We start from the raw sequence: 27,287 nt of genomic DNA on the forward strand, positions 1-27,287 counted from the left end.
CCGGAGCGGTCACAGCCCATCCAGAGGTAAGTGTTTGGTGTCGCTGGATGCCTCCTGATCGTTGATCGCCTCCTAAACGCTTTTAAAACGGGCGTCCACCGCCATACAATGTATGGCGGGTGTTGACGCCCCGGGGAGGGGCCAGACATGGCCCCCGATGCCCATCTCGGCCTTGCTGAATGCCTCGACATCGAGGCATTACAGTAACGCCGTTTAAGCTTATTTAATTTTTTGACGGTTCAGGACCGTCAAAGGTCATTAAGCGACCATTTTTCCATGACGGTCCTGAAGCGGCAAAGGTCGTTAAGGGGTTAAAGAAGACTACTATTGACCAAGGCTGGTCTAATATACCTGCCATCTATCACTTTACCACACCTTTTGTCACAATATATATATATTACTGATGACCTTATTGATATCCTTTTGTAGTTAAATATTTTGCAAACAATGTATCCATCCTACACAATCTCTACAAAGTTTATATTCACAAAAGCAATAGTGTTTTTTTTTTCCTTTTTACTAAACATCATTGCCAACTTTAGTCGGTAAATAAATGAGTATTAATTGTGCACCCATTAGCAAAAATATTCCTGCCGCTGCCTATAGCTGGCCTTATAAAATGCTAGGATTATAAAGAGGAAGGCCAACACTCCAATTAGAAAGAAAATAAACATATATCAACTTAGAGATGTTTTTATTCTATTGGAACTTTATTATTATTATTGTTATTTATTGTTTTATATAGCACCATCAAATTCTGTAGCGCTATACAATGGGTAGACAGGACACAATAAGTAACAAGAAAGAACAGGTGGGGAGGGCCCTGCTCAAACTAGTTTACAATCTAGAGGGATTTAGGGTGTATTACACAATAGGTAAAAGTGCCAATGTAAGGGATGGACCAGCCAAACTAGTAAAAGTATTGCAGGAGAGGGACTAGGAAAGGTGAGCTAAAGGAATATGGGAGGGCGATAGTGTGCCCTCCCATATTCCATCAAGGGTGACCTTAATTTCCATTCATGTAATGCACTTATGGAACGAAGGCCCATTATTTCTCCAATGAAATGCATCAACATGAACCCCAATAGGGATTATGTATAAAGATGTAACAATCACCAAATATCTCTAACAGTATCGGCATATTGCAGCAATTTATAAAGAATGTTATAAGTATCTGTTTTATATTGTAACACGGATCTGAGATTTGTAATAGGACATTGTCATCAAGTTGACCTTGATATGAGTGAACCAAGGACTGCGTAATCAATGCCAGAGGAACATTTTTTTTTTTACGCGATGTGCAGAATCTCCAAACAGGAGGATCCTTCTTTAGTACAGGGGATCTTTAAGGAGAAAAAACACTTACTGATTGAACAGATGGAAAATCTGTTATTCAGTCCTGAGGCCTAAATTTAAACCATCTTAGTGGATAAAGCATCTGTGTCTGAGTAGTAGGTATTTAATATTTTGTCTTTTTGACTATTATATTAGTAATGAAACAGTTTAACATCCCTGACACCCTCTATATAAAAGAATGCATATTATAGCATTGGAGCTGACTGGGGGAACACATCTGCACAGCATTTAGCTAGGGATGGGGAAAAAGAAACACTCATAGAGTAGGATTTTGCAGAATCCTTCCATGCATTTGCAAAAGGGACAGCGCTATCATGTAAAGGGACCACACAGCTATCGTATGCTTTAAAGTGCATATGATGGCTAGAGTTTCCCTTTTTAAGCATTTAGGTGTATAAGAGCTGGGAATAACACATGTAGACCAGCCTTGAATAGCCAGTTAACATGTTACATCACACATGGTTAATAGGGTATCACACAGAATGGAAATGGCCTAACAGTCCTAGCTGGCACGTAAATTTGTAGGCATTGTGAATCTGCCTGTTCTGTGCCCTTGATGTTCTTCAGTGTATTAACATGGCTACATGTTGACGTCTTGAAATAAATCTATTGAAGTAACGTGATATTTGTTTCCCTTCTCCCAAGGTATCTGCACTCAAATAACATTGTATTTGTTCCAGAAGGTGAGTGTCTGTGTTGTTACAATGTAACAAACGAATCCATCCTCTCTGTAAAATGCCACATTTGCACACATTTTCGAAAAGTAAATAACCACTTGTGCCACAAAAAAGAAGCAAAGGTCTTTTTAAGGCATCACGCTACATTAGACCAAGCAGCGGTTGTGTATGGAGTGAAAAGGGGTGCTGATGCAGATTTTGAAAAGTGGCCTTATGGCTATAGCAGATATGGTGGCTCTGAAAATTGCTTATGTACCTAAAAGATTAAAGAATCTGTGCTATACAGTATGAAAGGCTAACATTGCCCATCTTGTAGGAGGAATTCACCAGAACACCATAGCTAAAGGGACAGTTAGCAGGAGAGCTGTGGTTTTAGCTCCCCTACTTCACCACTCATTATGCATGACCAACCCTGGCATGTTTCTCTAGTGTGACCTGTATAACAGATAATTCAATGTATGAGGAGACTTAATTATCCATTATACGGCTAAACAGTTACCCGTGATACCTTCATAATGTATAGTGAAGTCAAGTTGCTGAAAGATCACTCTCCCAACAAGTTCTCCCTTTAGATCTCCCTTTAATGAATAGGTCACATTGAGAACTTGTGTTGCGTAATTCAGGAGAAATCATAGTTATCATGCTAGAAACATATTAATTGTGTATCAAACTCTCCAAAATCACTTATTTCATAAAATCAAAATGCGGTTACGTATATTTAATGAGAACCTCCCACCAAAGTAGGTTTTGTTACCTGAAACAATTTTTTGCATGGGTTTTCTTTAGATCCTGGTTTCCCTAGTGTGATTTACATGTAGTACAGTTGTGCGTCACCTTTCTTAGTCAGAAATAGTAACTTCATATTTTTCCCCAACGTTTTGTAACAATACAGAAATCCTTAGAAGCATTGGACAATAACAAAAGGACATAAAATGTATGGTGGGAGTTCCCCTTCAATGTAATTGAATCTAACCTAGTGCATTCAGTAATGGAATCCACAAGAGTGCCCCATGCCTGTGTTTATTCCTCTGCATATCTATCTGCTTGGCTGTCTTTAGCTTTTGATTCATTTAGTACCATTCTGTCATTGGTTACCATTCGCCAAAATCTCTACAGCCATTGGCTCACTGGTGAAGCTGCAGTCCTTGGATCTGAGTGACAATGCTCTGGAAATTCTGTGCCGTGACATTGGTAGACTTAAATCATTGCGGCATTTACGACTGACAAACAACCGGCTGAAATACCTTCCTCCAGGTAAAACCATGATTCATTTACACCCACAAATGTGCGTTTCCTCTTATATGCCTAAACGTAGATTTTCAGTTATGTGTGCAGTAATGTTTTATAGTACTGTGCTAATATATATAATTTGTACTTGTAAATAAATACAAGTAATATATATATATCTTGTGTGGGCATGCTAAACACATATAAGGGTATGCCTCCTGGTCATGAACAAGCGAACTGATCCAAGTCATGGATCAGTGAAGCAAACAGTTGTCTATGTAGAATTTGTGCTGAATTGTCTCATCTCATCAAATTCTTTATTTCTGTACGTATTATAGTTTGAGACAGAAAAAGTGTTGGCATTATTTTGGATGATCTTGGACATTGTTTTTACAGTCCTATCCTCATCTTTTTTTTTTTTTACAGAAATTGGAATGCTGAAAGAACTTCAAACCTTGGACCTTTCCACAAACCACCTGGTCAGTTTGCCGGAGAAACTGTGTCTTTGCCATTCTCTGCAGTATCTAACGGTGGATCGCAACCTCCTGTGCAGCGTTCCGCGTCACCTGTGCCAGCTAGCCAGCCTCAATGAACTCTCTATGGCTGGTAACTGTCTGGCATCTCTACCACTGGGTGAGTGAGGTGAGGATGCAATTAGTCCCAGAACTGTCACAAAACCAAACCGTGAGAGACATTAATAAAACAGAAAGAAATTACACCAGAATCTTTCATTAATCACATAGAGCTGGGTTGACTTTCATTTTTAAAAATTGTTTCCTCATCTTTTGTTTTGCCTTTATTTTGGTTCAAAATACCTTAATATACTTGAAAAGGTTATTAAAACAGAATGTAATGTATGTATCAGATTAGTTGAAGTATATAAGAAGTTGGGTGCAACTCCCCATCCTGAGCCCCATATAATGGCAACTCAGCTCAGCATTTGACCTTGAGCAGGTTTTCCCAAAACTGAAAGGCTTCAACTAAATGTATTTTAATGGATTTTGCTTTTAATTTGGCAATCCCAAAATGAACCTTCGTGAAGGGTCCATTTCATAAATTTGTTAAAAAAAAAATCAGAGTAATAAGGACGAGAAAAGAAGATTTTTGCCCTGACTAGCCCTGCAAAATTCAAGCACTGAACTCATTGAAAGTACTTGGCTCATAACAACTTGATGTGCTACATATATATCAACATGTAACACACTTGTAACTGGAGAGGCGTTCCTCGCTGGCTGAAAGAGGTCTTCAAGTAATGATGTCCTTTGCCTTAAGTTGTAATTGATACAAGAAATATTAATTACCTGTAGGACTACGATGCTTTCCATGAGCCTACTGTAACTTGTAAATTTTAATGGCACATTTTAAGTGTTAAATGTGACAGAGGTGAGGATCATTTTTGTGTTCATCCAACCAATTTTAAAGAAATGTCTCTAGCTGCAAGCATCATAAGCTGTTAATATGAATAATTCTGTTGGGACTGATGACTTGGATGAGATTATTTGGAAGTCTCACTTGTCCCTCAGAAATGTGTGTGTATAGTTTGCCCTGTTCTCTTAGCTTCTATATAAAGATGGGTTTTCTTTGGTCCAGTTAGCAAAAGTCCTTTTGTACGAGTCTGTCAGCACCTGTTTAAATTGCATTGTAAATCACAAGCACATTGCTCTCAAGACAATAGAGCTCCAGTGATAAAATTATTATATAATATATATATATATATGTGTGTGTCTTGGGCACCTGCCAAGAAGCCGGCAAGAAGGAAAGGCAGTGTTTTCCAGAATCTAAGCCTGCTTCTCCTAGGTTGTTCACTGTTGGAGCGTCCTTTGAAAAGGTTCTCTTCTCCTTGTATACTGGCAATAGCCAACAAGGAAGGTTATATAGCTTCTTTCATTTAGATGCTGTTGCAATGTAGAAAACACACAGGGATATTTTCAACAATAGTTTCAAACAAGTTTTATATTACTAAAGAATGTGGTGTAGATAAAATAAGTAAACTTGTAATTTTAACTCCTGAATACAAAGTTGTTTTATCTCTCACACATGTTCCCCCCCATAAAGAACAATTCTTGTACAAAATGTTAAAGGGGCGCAATCTCCATAGCAGACAATAACATATCTCTACTGAATTCCTTACCTTTGAGACTTTTGCCTCAGAGTTGTTATACAGTTGTGTGAAAAAGAAAGTACACCCTCTTTGAATTTTATCGTTTTATATATCAGGACATAATAACAATCACCTATTCCTTAGCAGGTCTAATATGACATATTACACGGAGGAAGTTTAAACACACTTATTAAATATTGTTTGTTTCAGACAAGTAGGGTTTTTTTTGTTTTGTTTTTTAGAAACTACATACACAAACCATCATTTGCCAAAAAGCCAGTGTAGATGGAAAAAATATAGATACAAGTATTTGTCTTAATTTAGGAAACAAATCATATGCCATGGTATGTAAATTTTTTTGGATTTACAGTTAAAAAAAAAAAAAAAAAAAAAAAAAAAGATTCCCAAATGAATGTGTTTAGATTCTAAATTAGTTTCTAAATTTATAAATCACAATCATACTAAAATAATCAACAACAGTTACCACCTGAGCAGTAGGGTTCTTAGCTCTGTATAATCACAAACTTATATATTTCTTTAGATTTAGGAAGATCTCGGGAGCTTCAGTATGTATATGTGGATAACAACATTCAGCTGAAGGGTCTTCCCTCGTACCTATACAACAAAGTAATTGGCTGCAGCGGGTAAGCTTCCCCCTCTACCCCCTTTAATTTTGGGAAATGGTTTTATGTGCAAATCAGTTCATTGCGTTTGTTTTGTGTATTTGAAAATGATCTGACCAGATAAAAAAACATGCTTAAAGGCATAACAAATGCTAATAGCACAAATTCTTCAAATTAGAACATCCTGGTGGGCAATTGCCACACTTCTTCCAATGATATGTAACCACTGCACAGCAGGTACTTCAGCTACAATTCTCACCCACTGAGCCATCACGTAAAAAAAATTATAGGCTTAGAAAAATAGTCAACAGTGGCCTAATGGATATCATTTATATTATGGAATGGAGTTAATAATTTTCAAAAGCAAGTGTAAGTGCAAGTATTTTCATGGTCATTGTGATTGGCTTAGTCCATATAGATTGTTGTGATCTTGGTTCAGTTGGTAGGAACACAGCTTCATCTCATGGTTGGGATGTTTCCTACAAGGCAAGCTTAGTTCATCTCATCCAGTCTTAGACCCAGGTAATTTAGTTGTACCTTATAGTAGATAAAGTGAACAGGAATGGAAGATTGGCTCTGGTGAGTAAACCTTATTTCTTGTCTGTTAATGCCTCTTTCTGATTCACAAAGGAAGAAGTAATTTGTAAATAATATGTATCTGTATTACAACAGAATTTCAAGGACACTTAGATGCTTTAAATATTTTATTTGATTTGAGAACTTTTTTTGGCAGCTGTGGTTCCCCTGTTCCTGTCCATGAAACAAAGTTGCTATCGTTCACCTCTGGAGAGCTCACTGTCCATCTCCCAGCTGAGGTGAAGGCCATCGGTTCCTTAGCAGACTCTGTGTTACCACTTCAAGAGCTGGCACTGCGTTCTCTCCATGCTGCCTTCTGCACATTGTTAAAAGGTAAAAATAGCCTATTCTGATTATGTGTTTTTCTTTTACATTGTGCATATCAAATGGAATGCTATGGCAGGGTTAGCCAAGAGGCAGATTAGCAACTATACAAGATCATAGATTGTACCTAAGCAAAATCTGAAATCTTTTCTAGAACCCGTAAGGAAACTGACCAAAAAATGTTATACTAATCAAAAGTTTAAAGTGGACCCCGTAATCTCCTTAAAAATACTCCCTGTTTTAAAATGTTTATTTTATGCATTATCACCATTGTTTTTATTTCACAACTCTAACCTATTTCAGTCTTTTTATATTTTTTAGATATACGCTGCACGTCCTCAATCTCATTACCCAAAAGTCTCCTGGAGCTACTTCAGTGCCCACTGGGGCACTGTCATCGTTGCAGTCAGTCTATGTTTACTATTGTTTATCCAAAGCTGTTCCCTTTACGAGAGACGCCAATGGCTGGACTTCATCAGGGGTAAAGCAAATGTAATCTTATGCAGAATGAGTAACATTACAGGCAGGAAGCAATATAAGATCCAAATTCAATGTTGCATTTATCAGAAGTTGGTCTTTCAAAGACCGTAAAATCATTTTGTCTGGAAGTGTTATTGGAAGAGATTATTTATACATCAGTACTGAAAAGTTCCTTTAGAACACATTATTGGATCTATTCACTTATGGGGAAATTGAATGGGAAAGTTGGGTTTATTCCCTCAGTTAACAATACATACTATGCAGGACCAGCCCAGCCCTTCTTGCTGAAGAAATCTACCAGCTAAAAAAGTGAGGGAATGAGAACAAAATTGTCTTGTAAACTCTCCTGCCAATGATCCCTTTAGTACATAGACCTCTAGGGCAAGATTATTACAAAGAGTTGGAAGAGATGCAGGGGTAAGTTACATCAACCACAGTACTTTAATGGAAGGCTTTTAGGAGTGCAATTATTTATAAATGTAACTGTGCCCTAAAGTATCACAGTATCCAAACGTATTTGATGATTTAAAGAGTAGGGTATACAGTGCAATGATACTGATTGAAGATGTTCTAGTGCAGGCCTACTCTGAGCAAGTATTTAAGGTCCTCCCTAAAATAATTTCCTTGCTTAGATACTTTGCCATGTCTGCCGGTTTGCCTTACAGTTTAGAAATTATGTTATTGTTCTTACTATTTTATGAATAAACAACCAGCTTATTTTGAAAATGTTTAAGGGGGGGAGGACCCAGAAAGATACTCCATTAGTCATAGGGAGACATAGTAAATGTACAAACAGTGGTTGCAGTTTATTGGTAATAAAGAAGAAAATGTATTTATTGAGATTATTAGTGAAGATGAACGAAAACGCTGTGAAAACATCTGTTAAACTGAGGAAAGGAGAACTTGTGATATTGTAGGATGTGTTAGTCAATGAACCCTGTCTTCTGGACACAGAGAATTAAATGACCTATAAAGAACCTGTCAGCATATGTATATATAGGTATTTATTTGCATAGCTTGTTTTAATGTAGCATGTATAGTTTGAAAAATATGTTAAAAATGAAGGTACTTAACAACTAGAGGTAATAGGATGTTAATCTTCACATCTCTCTTCTAGAATAGTGCATTTACCTGTTCACTGCCAAATCATGCCCTGTGGGTCAGAGACCATTAAATTGCGGGCATTTAAATTTACCTAATCTTGCAATTAAAGATATGCAATTCCTTTTAGGGTAAATCAATATTTATTGACGTTTTGTGTTTTAACGAAGGGAGAGGGGTACAGAAAGAAAAAAGGGTGGGGGGAACGGCATGAGGATTCAATTGAGATACAAGAAAGAGCAACAATGCTCCCAGCAAGTGAATACAACATGAGCTGAATAGCAAGAAATGCAAAACGTAGTTGACATAAAATATAACACATCTAGCCAGGACGGTCACAAGAGCAGTCAACAGACGAAAACCTAGCGTCCTCGTCCGCGAGAGAGGCAGTAAGTGAATAGAGCAGGTGCTCAATAGCAAGGAGTACACCTTAGAGTTGGCGAAAAACATATCACATCAAACCAGTACGGTCACAAGAACATACCACAGGTGTAAACGCGGCGGCTGCGCCCCGAAGAGAGACGACAAGCAAATACAACAGAAAGTGAGCATCAGGCAATACCGATCAAGAATGTGACCCAACTGGCAAGCACGGCCTTGGGAGTAGGCAATGAGGGAGACGAAGAGGACCCCAGCCACAGGAAAATGACAAGGGAGTCAAGAGGAACAGAGTGAGGTCAGGGGAAGAAGAACAGGAGCATATCCACAAGGGGGAAACAGGGGTACAGGTGCTGGGAAGAGGCAAAAGGAGACCAGGGGAAGAGGGGTACAAAAAAAAAAAAAAAAAAAAAAAAAAAAAAAAAAAAAAAAGGAAGGGGGGAGGGGGGAGAGAAAGGGACAGTACAAACAAAGAATTACGCAAGCAGGGGGCAGATAAGAGGATCTTGTACATACAACAGCCAATAAAACCACGTGGCCAAGTAGCGCTCATGCCCCCCGTCAGCAGAGAGACTCAACTCCTCCAGCATCCGTATCTGCTCAACTCGAAGAACCCAGTCTCTGAAGGTGGGGGGGGCGGGATCACCCCAATGCAGAGGGATCAAGGCCTTAGCCGCCACCAGGAGGTGGCGGATCACCGATTTCCGGAACCATCTGATTGAGTGAGACGTGAGGTGGAGCAGAAAGAATTCCGGGGTGAAGGGGAGGATCTCATCTGTAAAGTGATGGAACTGGGAATAGATAGTTTCCCAAAAAGGGGTGATAAGTGGGCAATGCCACCATATGTGAAGAAGAGATCCCGGGGTGGCGTCGCACCTCCAACACTGGTTGGGCACATCCGCACGGTACACGGAGATGACCGCAGGTGGGCGGTACCAGAGAGCCAGAAGTTTATAGGCCATCTCCTGGTCTCTAGTGCTCCGCGAGCAGCGGTGAGTAAGAGTGCAAATCTTGTCCCATTGTTCCTTTGTGAGAGAGACCTGCAAATCGGATTCCCAACGCCCCATGAACGATGGGGGGGTAGGATTGAAAGCATCAAGGAGGAGACCATAGAGGCGGGAAACGCCATGGGACGGAAGAGTAGGGGCCACACAGAGTTCCTCAAAAGCCGTAAGGGCACGTGACAAGTTGTGTTTCTGTGGCAAAGACCGATAGAAGTGGCGCAGCTGAGCATATCGGAAGACCTCCGAGAAAGTAGGTGGATGGTGAGACGAAAGCTGGTCCAAAGAGGAAAGACCAGTCGGGGACACATACGAGCGAATACACGAGGACTGCGTCGGGGAGGAGGTGGAAAAGAGAGTAATGCCCTGTCCAGGAGGGAAATCAGGATTATCCCTGACAGAGGTAAGGGGGGAGGGGATGGTAGACAGCCGGGTCTTCCGGACAATGGAAAACCAGGTGCCCAAAGTAGCATGAATAAACGGGTGCGGCGCAGCCAGGCTCCTAGCCGTCGGGATGAGCAGCCATGGTAAGACCCCTGCGGGGAGACCTAACAACTCAGATTCGATCCCCACCCATTGCTTAGACCGGGGTCCATGAGACCACTCGAGTACTCGAAGTAGGTGACACGCCCTGTAATAAGAGCGGGGACAAGGTAGGGCCAGACCCCCCCTAGACTTGGGGAGTATCAACGTGGAGAAACGGATGCGCGGTGCCCGAGGGCCCCATACATATCGCGCAAAGGCAGTGCGGAGGGAGGAGAAAAAGGAAGGGGGTACAGATATGGGGAGAGTCTGAAAGAGATAGAGAATGCGGGGCATGATGGTCATTTTCAGAGTATTAATCCTCCCTACCCAGGAAATCGTCAGACGCCGCCACGATAATAAATCCGTCCGTAACGTTGACAGTAAGGGTGAGAAATTATAATGGAACAGCTGGGGGAAGTCGGGAGAGAGCCATATCCCCAAATACTTCAGTTTAGGGCAACACCAGGCAAAAGAAAAGGACGACTTTAAGGAATCAACCTCGCCACGGGGCAGGGTCACATTAAGGATTTCCGATTTGGACGCATTAATTTGAAAGTTCGTGAGGGCACCATAGAGCGAGAACTCCCGGAGGATATTGGGGAGCGAAATGTTGGGGCGGGAGACAATGAACAGGAGATCGTCCGCATATCCCAGGATCTTATGTTGGGTGCCCCCCACCCGAAGGCCGCTGACGTCCGGATTCAACCGCACCGCCTGAAGGAAAGGCTCCAGGGAGAGAACAAACAGCAAGGGGGATAAGGGACAACCCTGACGGGTCCCATTACGGATATGAAAGGGAGCCGAATGTGAACCGTTAATGCGGATGCGGGCTGAAGGGGTGGAATATAGAGAACGGATCCAGGTAAGGAGACCCGGGCCAAAACCCATATGCGTCAAGGTGGATAACAGAAAGGACCAGTTCACCCTATCAAAGGCCTTTTCTGCGTCCGTAGACAACAGAAGAGCCGGAGTACGGGTAAGTTTTGCATAGTGCATGAGGGATAGGGCTCTGATGGTACTGTCCCGGGCCTCACGCCCAGGGACAAACCCAGTCTGGTCGGGGTGGATCAGGGACGTCATAAGAGGCTTTATTCGATTGGCAAGGATCTTGGCGAATAGCTTTAAGTCAACATTTAGTAGGGAAATAGGGCGATAGCTACCACATTGCTCCGGGTCCTTGCCTGCCTTGGGGAGCAGAGTGATGGAAGCCATCAGGGTATGATCGTGAATTTGGCCCCCTTTCAAAATGGAATTAAAAGCGCTCACGAAATGGGGACCCAAGAGGTCCTTAAATTCCGAATAGTATTTCAGAGGGAATCCATCAGGGCCAGGGCATTTGCCAGGGGGTGAGGACGCTATAGCCAGCATAAGCTCAGGTAGCGTAAGTGGAGAGTCAAGAGAAGCCGCCTCATCCGCAGTGATTTTCCGACGGATCGTCCTCTCCAAGTAGGATCGAATCTCCCCTGACCCATCAGGAGGCGTCGGGCTAGAATCGCCAGAGCGGAGATTATACAGCCGCGCAAAATAATCGTGAAAGCAGGCAGAGATGTCGGAAGGGAGAGAGCGGACCTGACCATCCGGGGAGCGAATCCTGGAAATATAGGTAGGCTTCCGAGTGGCCCGGAGGGCTCTCGCCAGGTATTTGCCCGTCTTATCGCCATGTTCATAAAACAAGGCCCTCGTGCGCAGGAAGGACCGGTGCATTCTCTGATTAAGGATTGTGGCTAGCTCCCTACGCAGCGTCAGCAGAAGCTGCAGGTCGTCCCCCGACAGAGAGGCCTTGTGAGCCTGTTCAGCCCTAGCTATTTGACTATAAAGCTCATCGATCTTTGCCGCCTCCTGGCGTTTACGATGGGAGCAGACACTGATAAAGTGGCCCCGGAGCACACATTTATGGGCCTCCCAAACAGTTAACCCTGGGGTCCCCGGCACCAAATTTTCAACAAAATAACAAGCAAGTAACTTAGAAGCCTCCGCCCGAACCGTGGCATCAGATAAGATTGCCTCATTGAGACGCCATGAGCGCTCCGAGGGGCAAGCGAGAGAGGAGGCCAGGGATATGGAAACCGGGGCATGATCAGACCAGGTGGCAACCCCGATAGAAGAGCTACGTAAAAGGGAGGCATAACGGCAGGGGAGAAAAAAATAATCAATGCGGGAATAGGAATGGTGTGGTGTAGAATAAAAGGTGAAATCCTTATCGGCAGGGTGCAGGGCCCTCCAGCAGTCGACCAGTTTATGGTCCGAGAGAAGACAAGAGATCGACCGCAAGACGCGACGGGGCGTTCTCGTAGAACCCGCAGACGTGTCAAGAGGAGGATGTAGGGCCACATTAAAATCACCTCCCAGCACCAGAATCCCCTCTTGGAAGCCCTCCAGCCGCCGCAAAACATTGCGTAAGGTGATATGTTGTCCCCGATTGGGCAAATACACATTCACAAAAGTGTACAACTGATGCAGAATCGTCCCCTTCACCAAAAGGAACCTCCCCTCCGGATCGGCATGAGTATCCATCACTTGAAAGGGGACACGACTAGAGAAGAGCACAGCCACACCCTTAGTCTTTGCTGACAGATTATTACTATAAAAACCAACGGGGAAGGACCTGCCGGTCAATTTAGGAGCACGAGTCTCGAGGAAATGCGTCTCCTGCACAAAGGCGATATCGATCCGTCCCCGTCTCAGTTCGCGAGAGAGGGTGGAGCGTTTTTCGGGGGTATTCAGACCACGGGCGTTAATAGAGAGCAACTTAAGCGAAGCAGACATGATGGACTATGCGCAACAAACAGAGAAAGAGAGGGGGAAAAAAGGAGAAAAAAAAAAACAAACAAAAAAAAGAACAACAAAAAAAAAACAAAAAAAAAAACAAGGGGGGGCACAGGGAGGGGACAATAGGGTAAGGAAAGAAGGGGAGAGGATAAGAAGGAAAAGAGGAGAGAAGGAGAAGAGAAGAGAAAGGGAAGGAGCAAGTAGCTCACAAACCAATAGAGAAAACACCAACCACGCCCACCGGGAAAACAGAACCGGTATTTCGCGGGCGTTACCGTGAAGGGGGAGAACCAGCCCAGAGAAAAGAAAGGGCCACTATGCGAAATAAGGAAAAATGAAAATAAACAACCAATAAACAGAACCAAACGCGAGCCGCCGCCCGCAACTGCATACAACACGCAACAGACAGGACAAAGCAGATATCGCAAAACAAAGGAAAACAACATAATATAGCGCAAAAAGAATGCTGAGGGCCAAAAGAAAGGGGTCAGACATGATATAGATATGTAAGTGCCGAGGTATGCTTGTGGCAAACAGCCATAGGACCCTCCACAGAGCCATCACATAGAAAGGAGGCCATAGCATCATCCCAGACGGGCCTAGGGGACCAACGTGGGTGAGTGGTGCATTTGTCAGGGAGGGAGGGGAAAAAAAAAAAAAAACAAACAAAAAAAAAAACAAAAAAAAACAAAACAAAACAAAACAAAAAAAAAAAAAAACAAACAACAAAGTGCGCAATAAGGCCACCGCAATGGATAACAGCACCCCTGCAAGAGGCACCGCAATGGTTAACCACAATAAGAGCTGAAAAAAAAAAAAAAAAAAAACAACGTGCAGAAATGGTACAGGTATGGCACAGGCGAATGCACCCCACACACGCAAAAGGCAACACAATGGTGAGTCACAATAAGGGCTGCGGCAGCAACGAGTATAAACAGCGCAGCCATGTAGAGGGTGATATAACATATGCGCCGAGGAACGCATGTAGCAAACATCAACAGCACCCTTGCTGCAGAGGGACCGCAATGATGAACCACAATAAGAGCTAATGAATCAATGTGCAGAAATGGTGCAGGCACGGTGCGAATGGAGGCATTGCGCGCGCATAGAAGGCAACACAAAAGCGAGCCACAGTAATAACTGCGGTAGCAGCAGGTATGAACGGTGCAGGCAGGAGGTGGGTAACATAACATACGTGCCGAGGAACGCAGGTAGCAAACATCAACAGCACCCTAGCACGAGGCACCGCAAAGGTGCACATGGAGCGAAAATCCATAGCACCTCTGCAAGAGGCACCGCAACGGCTAACCACAATAAGTGCGGAAAGGAAAAGAAAAAACAAACAAACAAAAAAAACAAAAACAAAACAAAACAAAAAAAAACCAAAAAAAAACAAAAAAAACAAAAAAAAAAAAACAAAACAATGTGCAGAAACGGTGCAGGTACGGTACAGGCGAACACACCCCGCATGCGCAAGAAGTCAACACAACGGTGAGTCACATTAAGGACTGCGGTAGCAGCCATGAAGTGGGTGATATAACATGTGCGCCGAGGAACGCATGTAGCAAACATCAGCAGCACCCGTGGAAGGGTCACCGTAATGATAAATCACAATAAGATCTGAGAAATCAACGTGAAAACAAAGACATATATATATACAGAACCCCCTTAAAGGGCAAAATAAACCGTAGCAGTTACTGATCACTCCTCAGCCTCCCTGGCGCGATGAGACGATCCAGGGCCGCGGGCAGCCCCGAGCCGAACCGGGGGACGTCCAGGTGCTGCAGAGGGACGAGGGCGACGTGGCAGAGGAGGTCTAGGAGGGGCACCGCCAGGCTCCAGGCCCAATAGGGCCCAATCAGGAATATGAAGGTCTGGCAGCCCCAGTGCCTGCAGGATGCCAGGAAGATCTTGATGGCAGCGCAAGACGAGGGAAGAGTCGCCGTGACGGATAGACAGGGCAAAGGGATAGGCCCAACGGTATGGGATACGGAGCCTTTGAAGTTCTGATGTCAGGGGTCGCAGAGCCCTGCGCGTCTGCAGGTCAAATCAGACAGGTCCTGGTAGAAAGAAATGGCATGACCCTCCAAGGGCCACGTGCCAACTTCCCGCGCACGGGCCATTATAGCCTCCTTTAAACGAAAGTCACGGAAGTGACAGATGATGTCCCTGGGGGGGTGAGCAGCGGAGCCCCTAGGTCTCAGGGCACGGTGAGCCCTATCCACGGCAGTCTCTGCATCAATGGATCTGCCCATGAGGTCTGAGAGCAGAGTTGTCAAGAGGGCATGGATATCCTCAGGAGGCTCGGCCTCAGGCACCCCGCGGATCCTCACATTGTGGCGGCGGCCCCTGTTGTCCAGGTCCTCGACCCTGCGCCGTATGAGCTGCAGGTAGTGGAGATGGTGATCAGCAGAATGCCGGGCCTGTTGTAGAGCCAGCTGGTGCTGTGCTGAGGCATCCTCCAAAGCCCCCACTCTGTGCTGTAAGGACGTGAGGTCCGTACGAAGCGCCGACACCTCATCCCGGACCACCTGTTTTAACTCCAGGATCAAGGTGGAGAAGTCGTTCCTCCACGGTGCCGAGGAAAAAATCCGGGAGATCTCCGGTGCAAGGGAGTCAGGCGGCGGGAGCGGCGCCGGCGCGCCATCATCAACAGAAGACAGGCTGGCAGGGGATCGCGCCTCGTGATCCTCCGGGGCCTGGGAAGCAAGGTCGGCGGGCGTGCGAAAAAACTCGCGTAGCGACGAGGAAGACCCACGGGAGCGGTCACTCGGGGTGGGAGGGTCGGCAGGCAGCTTCTTGTTGCGACCCATGGCCGGTACGTGCAGTCGGTCGTCGGTAAGTTGGCGGGCGGCGGCGGAGCAGAGAGGTTAAGCGGCCATCTTCCCTGGTGGCCGGACACGCCCCAATTCCTTTTACACCTATTGACCGCAATAAAAATGGTAATAGCCAGGAATTGGAGATCTTCCGATTTAATCATATGGACAAAGATAAAAGCTCAACTGACATACCAATGTCAAATGGAAAAGGGGATTTTGTCCCAAACAGTATGGAGTAGTACAAAGTATGCAACCTGGGAAAAGTGGTTAAAATTTCTTTCTGATGGAGAACTAGATGATTAGAGGTAACTTATTAATGAGTGGAATCCCGTCCAAAGAAACTCAGACACCTGATATAGATAGAACCGTATGATCGAGACTAATGGAATCCTTGTATGTTTGTTTTGTTTGTCACTGCAATGTTAAATTGCAGTATTGTTATTTATTTTTGTGGATAATAAAAAAATTAATAAATAAATAAATAATTGCGGGCATGTGAGCGAACTCCAACTAGGTGTTTTATTGATTCTTTGAAAATACCAGAGAACTAATGTATTACCAGCTCTTTGACTAACAGTTTAATCTTCTATTTTAACCTCAGGGCTAGTAGTCTAGTGTAGAGACACAAGTTATGCTGTAAGGTTTGTCTCCTATGTAGATGATTGAACACCCATTCATTGACTCTGTTTTTCCCCCCCAGGAGAACAGCTGTTAGCTTTGTGGCCTATTGTTGCTCTACCCAGTGTCTCCAAACATTTGACCTCCTAAACTGATACTTTTCTTGGCTTCTGCGGACTGCGGTTCACGTGATTTTCAATCCGCCTCATGGCACAGCATCTGGAGTGCTAGAGGTTGCCCCCCATTCTGTTCTTGGTCATCATGGAGTCCAATCACCAAGAAGATCTAGCATCTATCAACATCTCCTGGTTTTACAAGAAAGGTTTTTGGAACTGTCCTGCTTCTTTTGCGTGGCCATCATCTAATTTGGACATCACATTTTCAGTTTAACTCATAATCTAGATGTTTGCCCTTTTTTTGTTCATGTTTCAATCATTGATTAAAAAGCGATGGAAAATGTTATTTGAAAATGCAAATTTCATTAAACTATTTGTATAACATGGAAATGTGGCCAAAATGTCAAAATCATTTTGTTTCTTCAGTTTTCATTAGACTTGTTCATTCGTATTCGGCCAAACATGAAAAAGAAGACGAAGGGTGCGTTTTCTTTGTTTAGCCCGAATACCGAACATACGAACATGGTGGCGGCAAAACGAAGATTCTTCGCGTTGTGTGTCTTCGTATCTCCCTGGTCCCTTCCCCATCTAGCCTACCTTATCTATGCAGCATCGCATAGCCAGCTGCCTAGCCACCGATCTAAAACCTAAATATCTAAAATCATCTGAAATCTAAAAAATATTTTGGTTCTCCCTCCCTAGCCTGCTGTCCCCAATTCCCACTAGCCACCTACCAATCTAAAACCTAACTAAACGCTAAAATAAAACATGTTTTAAAAAATTATACATTTTTGAAGCATTAGGGTGGGGTAGGGTGGGATGGAAGAGGTCAAATGGCTTAATGGGATATTTGAGGGTAGTTTTTGAAGTGTTTTTTTTTTCTTTATGAAATTACAGACTGATGCTTCCTCTCTCGCCACAGATCTAAGATGGCGGCAAAAGGCACATTTTCCGATGAAACAGTAATGCGATCTCTGTTATTGTGATCATATGACTGTTCCATCATCCTATTATTTCTCATGGGACCGCCACATCTTTTATGGACCTAACGGTATGTCAATAGGTTTACGCATGGGTTAAAACTAAAGCTGCAGTACTTGCAAACTTTGTTATTGGCACGAATGGACAAAGCAATAAAATTCGGCTCAAAAACGCATTTGTAGGAAATGAATGCGCAAGTCTATTGATAAGTAATTTCTTTGTTTAATCTACAGAGCAAGAGGTGTAGCCATTAGATTAATCTTCACATTTAAATAACAAAAATATAATCTTTGCATCATATACAGCTGAAGTCTGATGAGCAGAGTAGATGTTCTCGTTCAGAAGAAGGATGAAGCCGTTGCTGTCTTTTGACTTATGGGGAATGATGTTTCAATGATGACATCATAGGGCAGAAAGAAAAAAGGTAGAAAGCAGGTATCATGGTCAGGGCATTACATGGTCAGACTCGCATATAAATGTGGGAGAAACATCAGAACAATTTTTAACAGCTGTGCACCTGTGGACAACAAAGAAGGCCAAGTCAGGTAGTGCAGGCACAGGATCCCAGGAAACTTTCTGGCTCTGGCTAGCCAGAGCCCCTCTCTTGCGGAATGCTGGTTGATGTCACGGGCGGTCCAGCTATGCACCTGTGGGCAACAAAGAAGGCTAGTTCAATAAGTTAGGCAGTACAGGTACAGGAGCTTTAGTATTTCTATATGTTTAAAAGCATGATGTGTGATGGTGGACAGCAGAGGAGGTGTGCTGCGGTGAGACTAGAAGGCAGCAGAAAGAGCTGTGCTGTGATGGCAGAGGGTGGTGTGCTCTGCTTTGATGGTTCATGGCAGAGGGTGGTGTGCTCTGCTTTGATGGTAGATGGCAGAGGGTGGTGTGCTCTGCTTTGATGGTTCATGGCAGAGGGTGGTGTGCTCTGCTTTGATGGTAGATGGCAGAGGGTGGTGTGCTCTGCTTTGATGGTAGATGGCAGAGGGTGGTATGTTCTGCTGTGATAATAGGTGTGGAAGTGCTCTGCTTCGCTGCTTGATGTGATGCAGCAAGGAGGTGATGTTCCAATTTAGTGACTTATTCAAACTGTGGATCTCAGCAATGATCTTCATACTGATTTCTGAAAAACAGAGGATGGAAAAATTAGACTACTGCTGCTACTATACTACTTACGCCTTTAAGTATGAAAATTCCACTTGGGGCTGATAAAGGACAGTCCAGACACAGCACGCTTGTCCTCTGATGATGTGCTGCAATAAGCCTCCAAAAATGAGAGGGCCTTCTTCTGGGGACACAGATGGATATCCTCAGTTTGCTGTGGAAAGAAAAAAGATTATACCCTGATTTTAGGAACTTGTCAACAGTGCTATGCCGATAAAATCCTTTCAGTCAGCTGTCAAGAACTCCCAGCCAAAAGAGTAATTGATGGGGAGATAGTTATCAAACAAAAGGAAGACTAAATTAGACAATACTCTGCTCACATGGAGTTATTACATGGTCATATTGTGTCAAAAAAGACCAGAATTTTCCTTTCAGAAAATATTATGTAAAAAAAAAGTTAATTATTGGTTTCCACGATCTATTACTAGAAAGTCCTGTTTGGTTTATTATAATGTGTGTATTTACCGACAGTGGAAGGTACGGGGGCCAGATTTTACTCGCCTCCAAGTAATCCCAGTTTAGGCTGCCATAGAAACGATGGAGTTTGATGTCACCAGCATCCTAGATCTTTCATCGAGAGTTACAAATATAAAAAAGGAATTGCTGCATACCACTCCTTACCAACATTTTGGTATACATTATACTGCCATTAAGGATTAGTACATTAAACAGTATGGTTCACATAAGGGGATACTTGCTTTAAAAAAGTTTATGGACCCTAATCCCACTCTTACTAAATTATTGTCCAAAGTATGACTCCATGATCTTTAAGATTTTTGCCGAGTACCTAGTCAGAACATACTCATTGTAGAACAGTTCCTAGGTGTAGTCCCACTCACCTTACTTGCTCTCTTTTGTTAGCTGGCTTGGGTACCAGTACTCCTTAGTGAGGATGAGGAGCAGGTAGTCCTTCTTTGGCAGCTCTTCTCAAAAAATGGGAGGCATCCCGCCAATGCTGTACAGGATGAATCCAAATGACCACCAGTCGACTGTAGCGACATACGCTCCTTATGAAACACCTGCAAAACAAAATAATTTGATATAACTTTTCTCTAACCTTCCTTGGAAACAAAACATATGTCATGGTTATATCAGATCCCAGACTTCAGAATAAGCAGAAAAAAAATCATAAAAGAACAGATGAGGCTTTTATACAGTATTGTCCCAAGGATTTAAAAAATAAGCCTTCTTCACTTCACTCTGAATATATAATTGAACCCTTCCAGTATACTTCTATCCTGCTCTATATGGTATACTCTGATCTTTATGGGCTGCCTGGGTAATCTACATGTATGTACTGCAATGACTATTGGAGAGATCTACTTTTGTTTCTCGGGAAATAATTGGGGGCGGTATTTCAGGTTTTTTTTTATTTGAGTGAACATTTTTAGATGCCTGTAAATAGCTTAACTTGTTCTTTAAAAATATGCATGTTTTATAGAAATATAGAATTATATTAACAAATAACTATTTGGCCCATCTAGTTTACTGATTTTCCCTGATGTAAAGGATCCAACCTTAATCAGTCCTTTGTCTTGTCTTAAATTCAGGATATGCCTATCCCTTGTTCAAATTCCCTTACTCTTTCCCTTCTACTGACATGCTGTTTGACTTATGTACCTTGGTAAAGCCAACCTTATTAACATTACATCCAGTGGCGTCGCTACAGGGGGGCAATTGCCCCCCCTAGGTTAATCCTTGCCCCCCCTGTTGCCCCCCTGCCGAATTTGGAAAAAAGTCGCAATGCGACTTTAAATCCCGTCTTTTTTTTTTTTAATGCGGAGGAGAGAGAGGGGCGCCTAGCAACAGCTCGGCGCCCCCCATCCTCCTCCACGAGACCTCTACCTCCGTCGCGGTGCCGGCATTTCATCCTGAGCGCCGAAATATGACGTCATATTTCGGCGCTCAGCAGTGAAGCAGCGGCCACCGCAGCAGAGAACGAAGACAGAAGCCTCGTGCTCCCGTCTCTGGACCTAAAGGTGAGAGAACTACAAAGGGGGAGGGTAGATAGTGAGTAGGTAGAGGGGTTAGAAAGTGATAAGGGAGGGAGAGGGGGTTAGAAAGTGATAAGGGAGGGAGAGGGGGTTAGAAAGTGATAAGGTAGGGAGAGGGGGTTAGAAAGTGATAAGGGAGGGAGAGGGGTTAGAAAGTTATAAGGCAGGGGCGTCCAACATGCGGCCCGCGAGACCTCGAGGTGCGGCCCGCGTAAGATCGCCAGCCAGTGCAACCGATCTTACGCGGGCCGCACCTCGAGCATGTACTGGCTGACTTGGCATGATAGGAGTGTGATTGCTAACAGCAATCAAAGTCCCATCATGCCTAGGTTCCAGCACTTACACATCCGACCAGTAAATGCTGGAACCTAGGCATGATGGGACTGTGATTGCTGTTAGCAATAACACTCCTATCATGCCAAGTCAGCCAGTACATGCTGAAACCTAGCTAGCTGCCCCCCTTGTGTATTGATGCTGCCAGCAGTATGGGGTCTACACATCACTTACAGTCACCCTGTACCAGCATGTACTGGCTGACTTGGCATGATAGGAGTGTGATTGCTAAGAGCAACCACAGCGAGCACAGTCCCATCATGCCTAGGTACCAGCATTTACTGGTTGCCTGGGTATGATAGGAGTGTGATTGCAGTGTGGACGCCAGGGCTGGCTTTGGGGTATGCAACCTGTGATCTATGCCTGTAATTTAGGGGTTTTTAAATATACCTTTTAATTACGTGTCTTTTTGTGAATTCCAATTGATCTATACCTGCAAAGCTGGGGTTGTGTGTTATTCTGTAGATCCATATCTGCTATGCTATGTTTCCATACATTATTTATGTATACCTGCAAATACAGGGTTAATATGTCTTATTCAGTTGATTAATACCGGCAATGCTGTTTCCATGTATTTATTTGATCTATACCTGCAATGCTACGTTTCATATACTATTGTATACCTGCAAATACAGGATTTGCATGTCTGATTCTGTTTATTTGAGATCACAAGTGAATTTCAGTTGATCTATACATGCAAAGCTTGGTTTGTGTGTTAATATGTTGATCTATACCTGCTATCGGCAACTGGGGCTAATGTTAATATATATGGGCAGCAGGGGCATCAATACACAGGGGGCAAAAACACTAAGGGGGGTATAAACAACAATGCAGTGTGAAAAATCCATCCTGATGTAGACGTCTGTGACGTAGATTGTGTCCTGTTGTTTGTGTGTTTTTGGTTATCAGTGTAGCAGAGCCTGTCCTCGGTGTGTGTGTATAGGTGTTGGTGTGGCAGAGCCTGTCCTGGTGTGTGTTTGGGTGTTGGTGTGGCAGAGCCTGTCCTGGTGTGTTTGTTCGGTTGTCAGTGTGTCAGGGCCTGTCCTGGTGTGTGTGTGTGGGTGTGGCAGAGCCTGTCCTGGTGTGTGTGTCGGTGTGACAGAGCCTGTCCTGATGTGTGTGTCTGGGTGTAGGTGTGACAGAGCCTGTCCTGGTGTGTGTGTCTGGGTGTCGGTGTGACAGAGCCTGTCCTGGTGTGTGTGTTCAGTTGTCAGTGTGGCAGAGCCTGTCCTGGTGTGTGTGTCTGGGTGTCGGTGTGACAGAGCCTGTCCTGTTGTGTGTGTCTGTGTGGTAGAGCCTGTCCTGGTGTGTGTGTGTTTGGTTGTCGGTGTGGCAGAGCCTGTCCTGGTGTGTGTGTCTGTGTCACAGAGCCTGTCCTGGTGTGTGTGTCTGGGTGTCGGTGTGACAGAGCCTGTCCTGGTGTGTGTGTTCAGTTGTCAGTGTGGCAGAGCCTGTCCTGGTGTGTGTGTCTGTGTCACAGAGCCTGTCCTGGTGTGTGTGTCTGGGTGTCGGTGTGACAGAGCCTGTCCTGGTGTGTGTGTTCAGTTGTCAGTGTGGCAGAGCCTGTCCTGGTGTGTGTGTCTGGGTGTCTGTGTGGCAGAGCCTGTCCTGGTGTGTGTGTTCAGTTGTCAGTGTGGCAGAGCCTGTCCTGGTGTGTGTGTCTGGGTGTCGGTGTGACAGAGCCTGTGTTGGTGTGTGTGTTTGGTCATCTATTTCCTGGCACTTAACTTACAGTAGGAATTATTTAATTTATATTTATCCAGAGATAAAATTCCCTCCTGAAGTTGTAGTGACTTCAGGGGCCCTGAAATCGTTTAGTGGAAAAGTTATTTATTGTGTTATAATATTTATTTCAAGGATTAGTCGCACTCAATTGTGGCTTAAGGCTTCCCATGTTGAATGATCAAGTATTATTTTAGCCCAATAACAAAAGTCTAATTCCATAGCACATTACTTTTGGAAATTATTAATGCCCCCCCAGTTTGACTGTGCTATCTTGTGTGCCCCCCCTGTATATTGTTTCTAGAGTCGCCACTGATTACATCTTAGCCTCTGACATCTGGTTATAAATTTGGATCTATTTCCCTGATTAAGGTTTACGTTGTGTTTAACTAGGATTCTAATGTTAACTAACCCTAGCACCCAGAGGGTTAAATTGTGTTCATTTTCCACTGAATGCTTCTAGCACCATTCAGTAAAAGCGCTATATATATATATATATATATATATATATATATATATATATATATATATATATATATATAGAAAAACACTATAAAAGAGGGACTTAATGTGGATTCTGGTTTCCTTACACACTACCAGAACTTCATATGAACTTCATCTAAACATCCAATGTGTGTCTAATTGCTGTTATTATCTTTGATGTTTTACTGTGGTTATTGGTTTCCCTAAGTTTATTTGTTCTGTCCCTGGGTTATCTCTCTACCTCTCTGCATTTCTCACCTCCAGACCTATTATTTACGACACCCCACTCAACCCCCCCCCCTTCTCTTATACCATCACTTGTTTTAAGTTGTAACCTCTATCATGTTGATTAGTATTGCTTCGGACCTGATGAAGGGAGGATAACTCTCGAAAGCTTGTCTTTTTAATATTATTAATATATTAGTCCAATAAAAAAGGTATCACCGCATACTCTGCAATACTCTATTTTTTTGACATCGTATATAAAAATATAAATTCTCACCTGAGGTGTCATATGCGTGTATGTCCCCGCTGCTCCTCTGGCAGTGGTGTCCCTGACAATGTCCTTTGCGACCAGACCAAAGCTGCGATCTTCATCGCTGTCCATTATAATAACATTTTCAGGCTTGAGGTCCCTAATAACAGAGATAAACATATCCTTAATTAAATTGAAAGGGAGAGCTCAGGTCTGAGAGGTCACTGCAAAAACAACCGATGAATAACTCCACGCCCGTGAAGGAATTGGAGGTCACAGATGATCTCTGCCGAATAAAACCTGATGGAAAGAAAAAACAGGTTATATTGTTACGATTTCAAAAATTCTAGTTATGGATGTGATTACATTTTTAGAAAGAGACCTCTGACTTAAAAGCTTGTATATATATATATATATATATATTTTTTTATTATTTTTTGTCCACTAAAAGGTATCCACCCCTGACTGTTACCTCTGCCCAGTCAGTTTCCCTTCTCTTAGACCTCATTTACTCATTGTGCAGATTTGGTTTGCAAACGGATGGTTTTCTTTAGATATATTGCCAGGCTCCCTGAGCTGAGGTATTCCATACCGAGGAATGCGATGAGGGGACGGGACTTTGGAATGGAGACAATCCTATACCTGTGTCTGAAAAGCAGCAAAGCCATGAAAAGCACTCTGTCCTGTGAGCTCCAGTACTCTTCTCTCTGGCAGGATGCTGTTGGTACTTGCCGCTCTTTTCCAGCTGACCTGAGTTCCTCCAAGAAGCCAGCATGACCTGAGTGAAACACAGATGGGAGATACTTTTAGGGTCAAGTACATGATGGTCAGTAATTGCATTTTATAACATCTGCTTAATGTTGAAGATCCCCCAGACCGTGCAGGCGAGGAAGGGGACATGACACGGGCTTCACTCTTAAAGGGGCAGCATTCCCTTAATTTATACATTACCAGGAGGGTGGACTTTCTCTATTTAAGTTACTGGCACCTTCTCAAGGTGCTCATTTGTTGTTTGACTACTCCTGCTGCAACTTGGCACTACTAGTTAGCTGGACTCTGGAGTGTACTTGTGTGTCACCTTGTGAAAACACCCCACTAGATCACCAGGAAACAATGAAGCAAGTCCTGGGGTGCAGAAACGGAGGATAAATGCTGGGAAGAATCAGGGAAATTTATGTTTTTACATTTTAAAGAGGGGGTGCCAAGCATAGCATCAGCATGGGGTCTCATGCCTAAATATTTTATATCTGATCCTCAGTTTCTCCCTGGATCAGAGACTCTAAGTGCTGGCACATATACAACAAATAACCTGGTCATAGCACTTTAAAGCACTAGGCGTCATAGATATGGTATATGGTATAGATACATACATATTTACCATGAAGTGACCTGGATTAGGTTGTCGGTGCACATGTGCAATCAGCTGAAATACAGAGAGTGTACTTCATTCAGTAGAATATGTTACTCATTCACTATGTAAAAACAAAACAAACAGCCAAAAAGATATTTTAACTTTTATTAAAAAAGTTAATATTTTCACTGTCACATTTTCACATTGTCACATGTCATTTAAGACATCCTGGGAGGTCCTTAAACGGTAAATTAAAGCCAGCATGTTTGGTTTTCCGTGTTGCCTGCCACATGAAACTCACAAGGTTGTCACTGACAGGATTGTACTTTGAGGACTGGTTTACATTATATATGTAGATATCATGGATTCCCTTCTTTTGGTTTCCTTCTTAGTAGCATAGATAAAATCTAATGTTATATGTCAATCAACGCCAGTCAATAGCTGCCATCCCTCCTGCCTAACTGCCACTGTGCGAAGATGTCTGTTAGCTACTCGGCCTGGCGCCTTTCATGCAATTAATATTTTATACAAAGTATCTTCCTGTAGCTTTCCAGATCCCTCGGTTAAGTATAAACACATGGATACAGCTTTCTGGATAGAATTCTAACTGAATCCTTGAGTTTACTCCGTATGTCATTCATGTTAAATTGCTTAAACTTATTAATAAATAATACTAAAAATTATTAAAAGCAGCGTCATTATTTGAGCTTTTGAAAAAAACTCTATTCAGGTAATTTCTTCTAGTTCCTTTATTAAAATTTTAGGGTGTCAGTATGAGTCCTAACGAAACAGGTACATGAGACTTAAATAGGAATACTGATTTTAGTGGAGAATAAAACAATTGCTTTTGGAAGGCAAATCACTAATTTCTCAAAACACTGTGTACGCATAGAAGAAAAGTATACAGACTTACCTGGCCAAATCCACCTCTTCCCAGCTCACCGTGGAATGTGAAGTCCAGTATGGGGAGGGTCCTCGTTTATCCATCTGTTGATCCGCTTGATGTCCTCTTCTTCTTTTCTGCATCTCTTCCGCTGCTGCTGTCGCTGTCCACTTCTTTCTTACTTTTCTTGGGACTTCCATCTTCTTTTTTCTTTGTTGATTTTGCTTGGAGGTCTGTCTTCTCAGATGATGCTTGACTCTTCTCCTTACCTGTCTTCAGTCTTCTGGTCTTCCAAAAAGCAAGAAAAGCATCAGTTATACATGAAAAAACTCGAAATACTAACCGCAAGCATATACCAAGAGATGCCCTATAGATATAGATATGTGTCGACCATCTTTTATTCAATTTTTTGGTTTCAATTTTGAAATGTACTTTATTAAATCCCTACCTAAAAAATGACATTGAAACAAATGTAAAATAAACTGCTTTTGTATTAACACTTTGCTTTTGCTTTTTTAACTAATACTTATTTAATTTATAAATATTGTAGTGTTAAGTGTGGTTTTGTAACAAAGTTATTCCTACAATGCATTATGCAGAGCCAACTTGGATAATCTCAGCAGGGTGTTGTGTGTTGACTGGCCAGTGTGGAGACGTGATTGTAAGGGATATGTACCAACACAAATCAACCAGATTAAACAAACATTTTGATACTTTTGGATAATAAATAAAGACACCAACAACTTCATATTGGATAAACAGGCTGTGGTCTTTTATTTAGCTTACAACGAATCATTAGCAAATTACTTACATAAACTGAAACTTTGCAACCATAACAGCACTCTTGGCTCAAGCCCCAGAGTGCAACCATACTTAACCACTTAAAGGCCATCCGCCCTAAAGCCAAGACAATAAAATACACCACCGGTTCACCCACCTGCCGCGAATGGACAATTAAACATTCACACCCCACCCCATAAAAACCACGGCTTGCTCCACCATAAACAGCAAATTCAGATTAAAGATAGCATCGCCAGTATCCAACAGATGAATCCTGTCATTTCTGTAGATACCTTTACAACCACCCTCCAGGTCAATGTGCCTGAAACTAAACCCTCCTTCTAGCTGTATAAACTTTTGCATTGCTCTGTTCAGCTTGCGTCTGACCCTCTCCAGTTCTTTAAATTTAGGTCTGTCCGACCACACCAAC

The 27,287-nt window shown here is 43.1% G+C and overlaps 1 protein-coding gene across 4 annotated transcripts in view; it reads left to right on the plus strand.

Annotated features, from left to right (window-relative positions):
* Positions 1–16,730, plus strand: part of LOC149300037 (leucine-rich repeat-containing protein 28) — a 31,318-nt gene extending 14,588 nt beyond the window's left edge. For 2 of the 4 annotated variants that reach the window (XM_089485728.1, XM_089485731.1), the window contains 7 exons: positions 2,002–2,039; positions 3,150–3,287; positions 3,687–3,893; positions 5,903–6,005; positions 6,718–6,893; positions 7,206–7,365; positions 16,658–16,730. In XM_089485728.1, the coding sequence (XP_089341854.1) occupies positions 2,002–2,039; positions 3,150–3,287; positions 3,687–3,893; positions 5,903–6,005; positions 6,718–6,893; positions 7,206–7,365; positions 16,658–16,730 (895 nt within the window). Of the gene's footprint in view, positions 1–2,001; positions 2,040–3,149; positions 3,356–3,686; positions 3,894–5,902; positions 6,006–6,717; positions 6,894–7,205; positions 7,366–16,657 lie in introns of all 4 variants that reach the window. The other 2 variants (XM_089485729.1, XM_089485730.1) reach the window with 2 other exon arrangements.
* The last annotated feature ends 10,557 nt before the right edge of the window (positions 16,731–27,287 follow it).

The sequence above is a fragment of the Sceloporus occidentalis genome, unplaced genomic scaffold, assembly GCF_023333645.1.
Source record: "Sceloporus occidentalis isolate IW3139 unplaced genomic scaffold, rSceOcc1.0.p SCAF_26, whole genome shotgun sequence".
Lineage (NCBI taxonomy): Eukaryota > Metazoa > Chordata > Lepidosauria > Squamata > Phrynosomatidae > Sceloporus > Sceloporus occidentalis.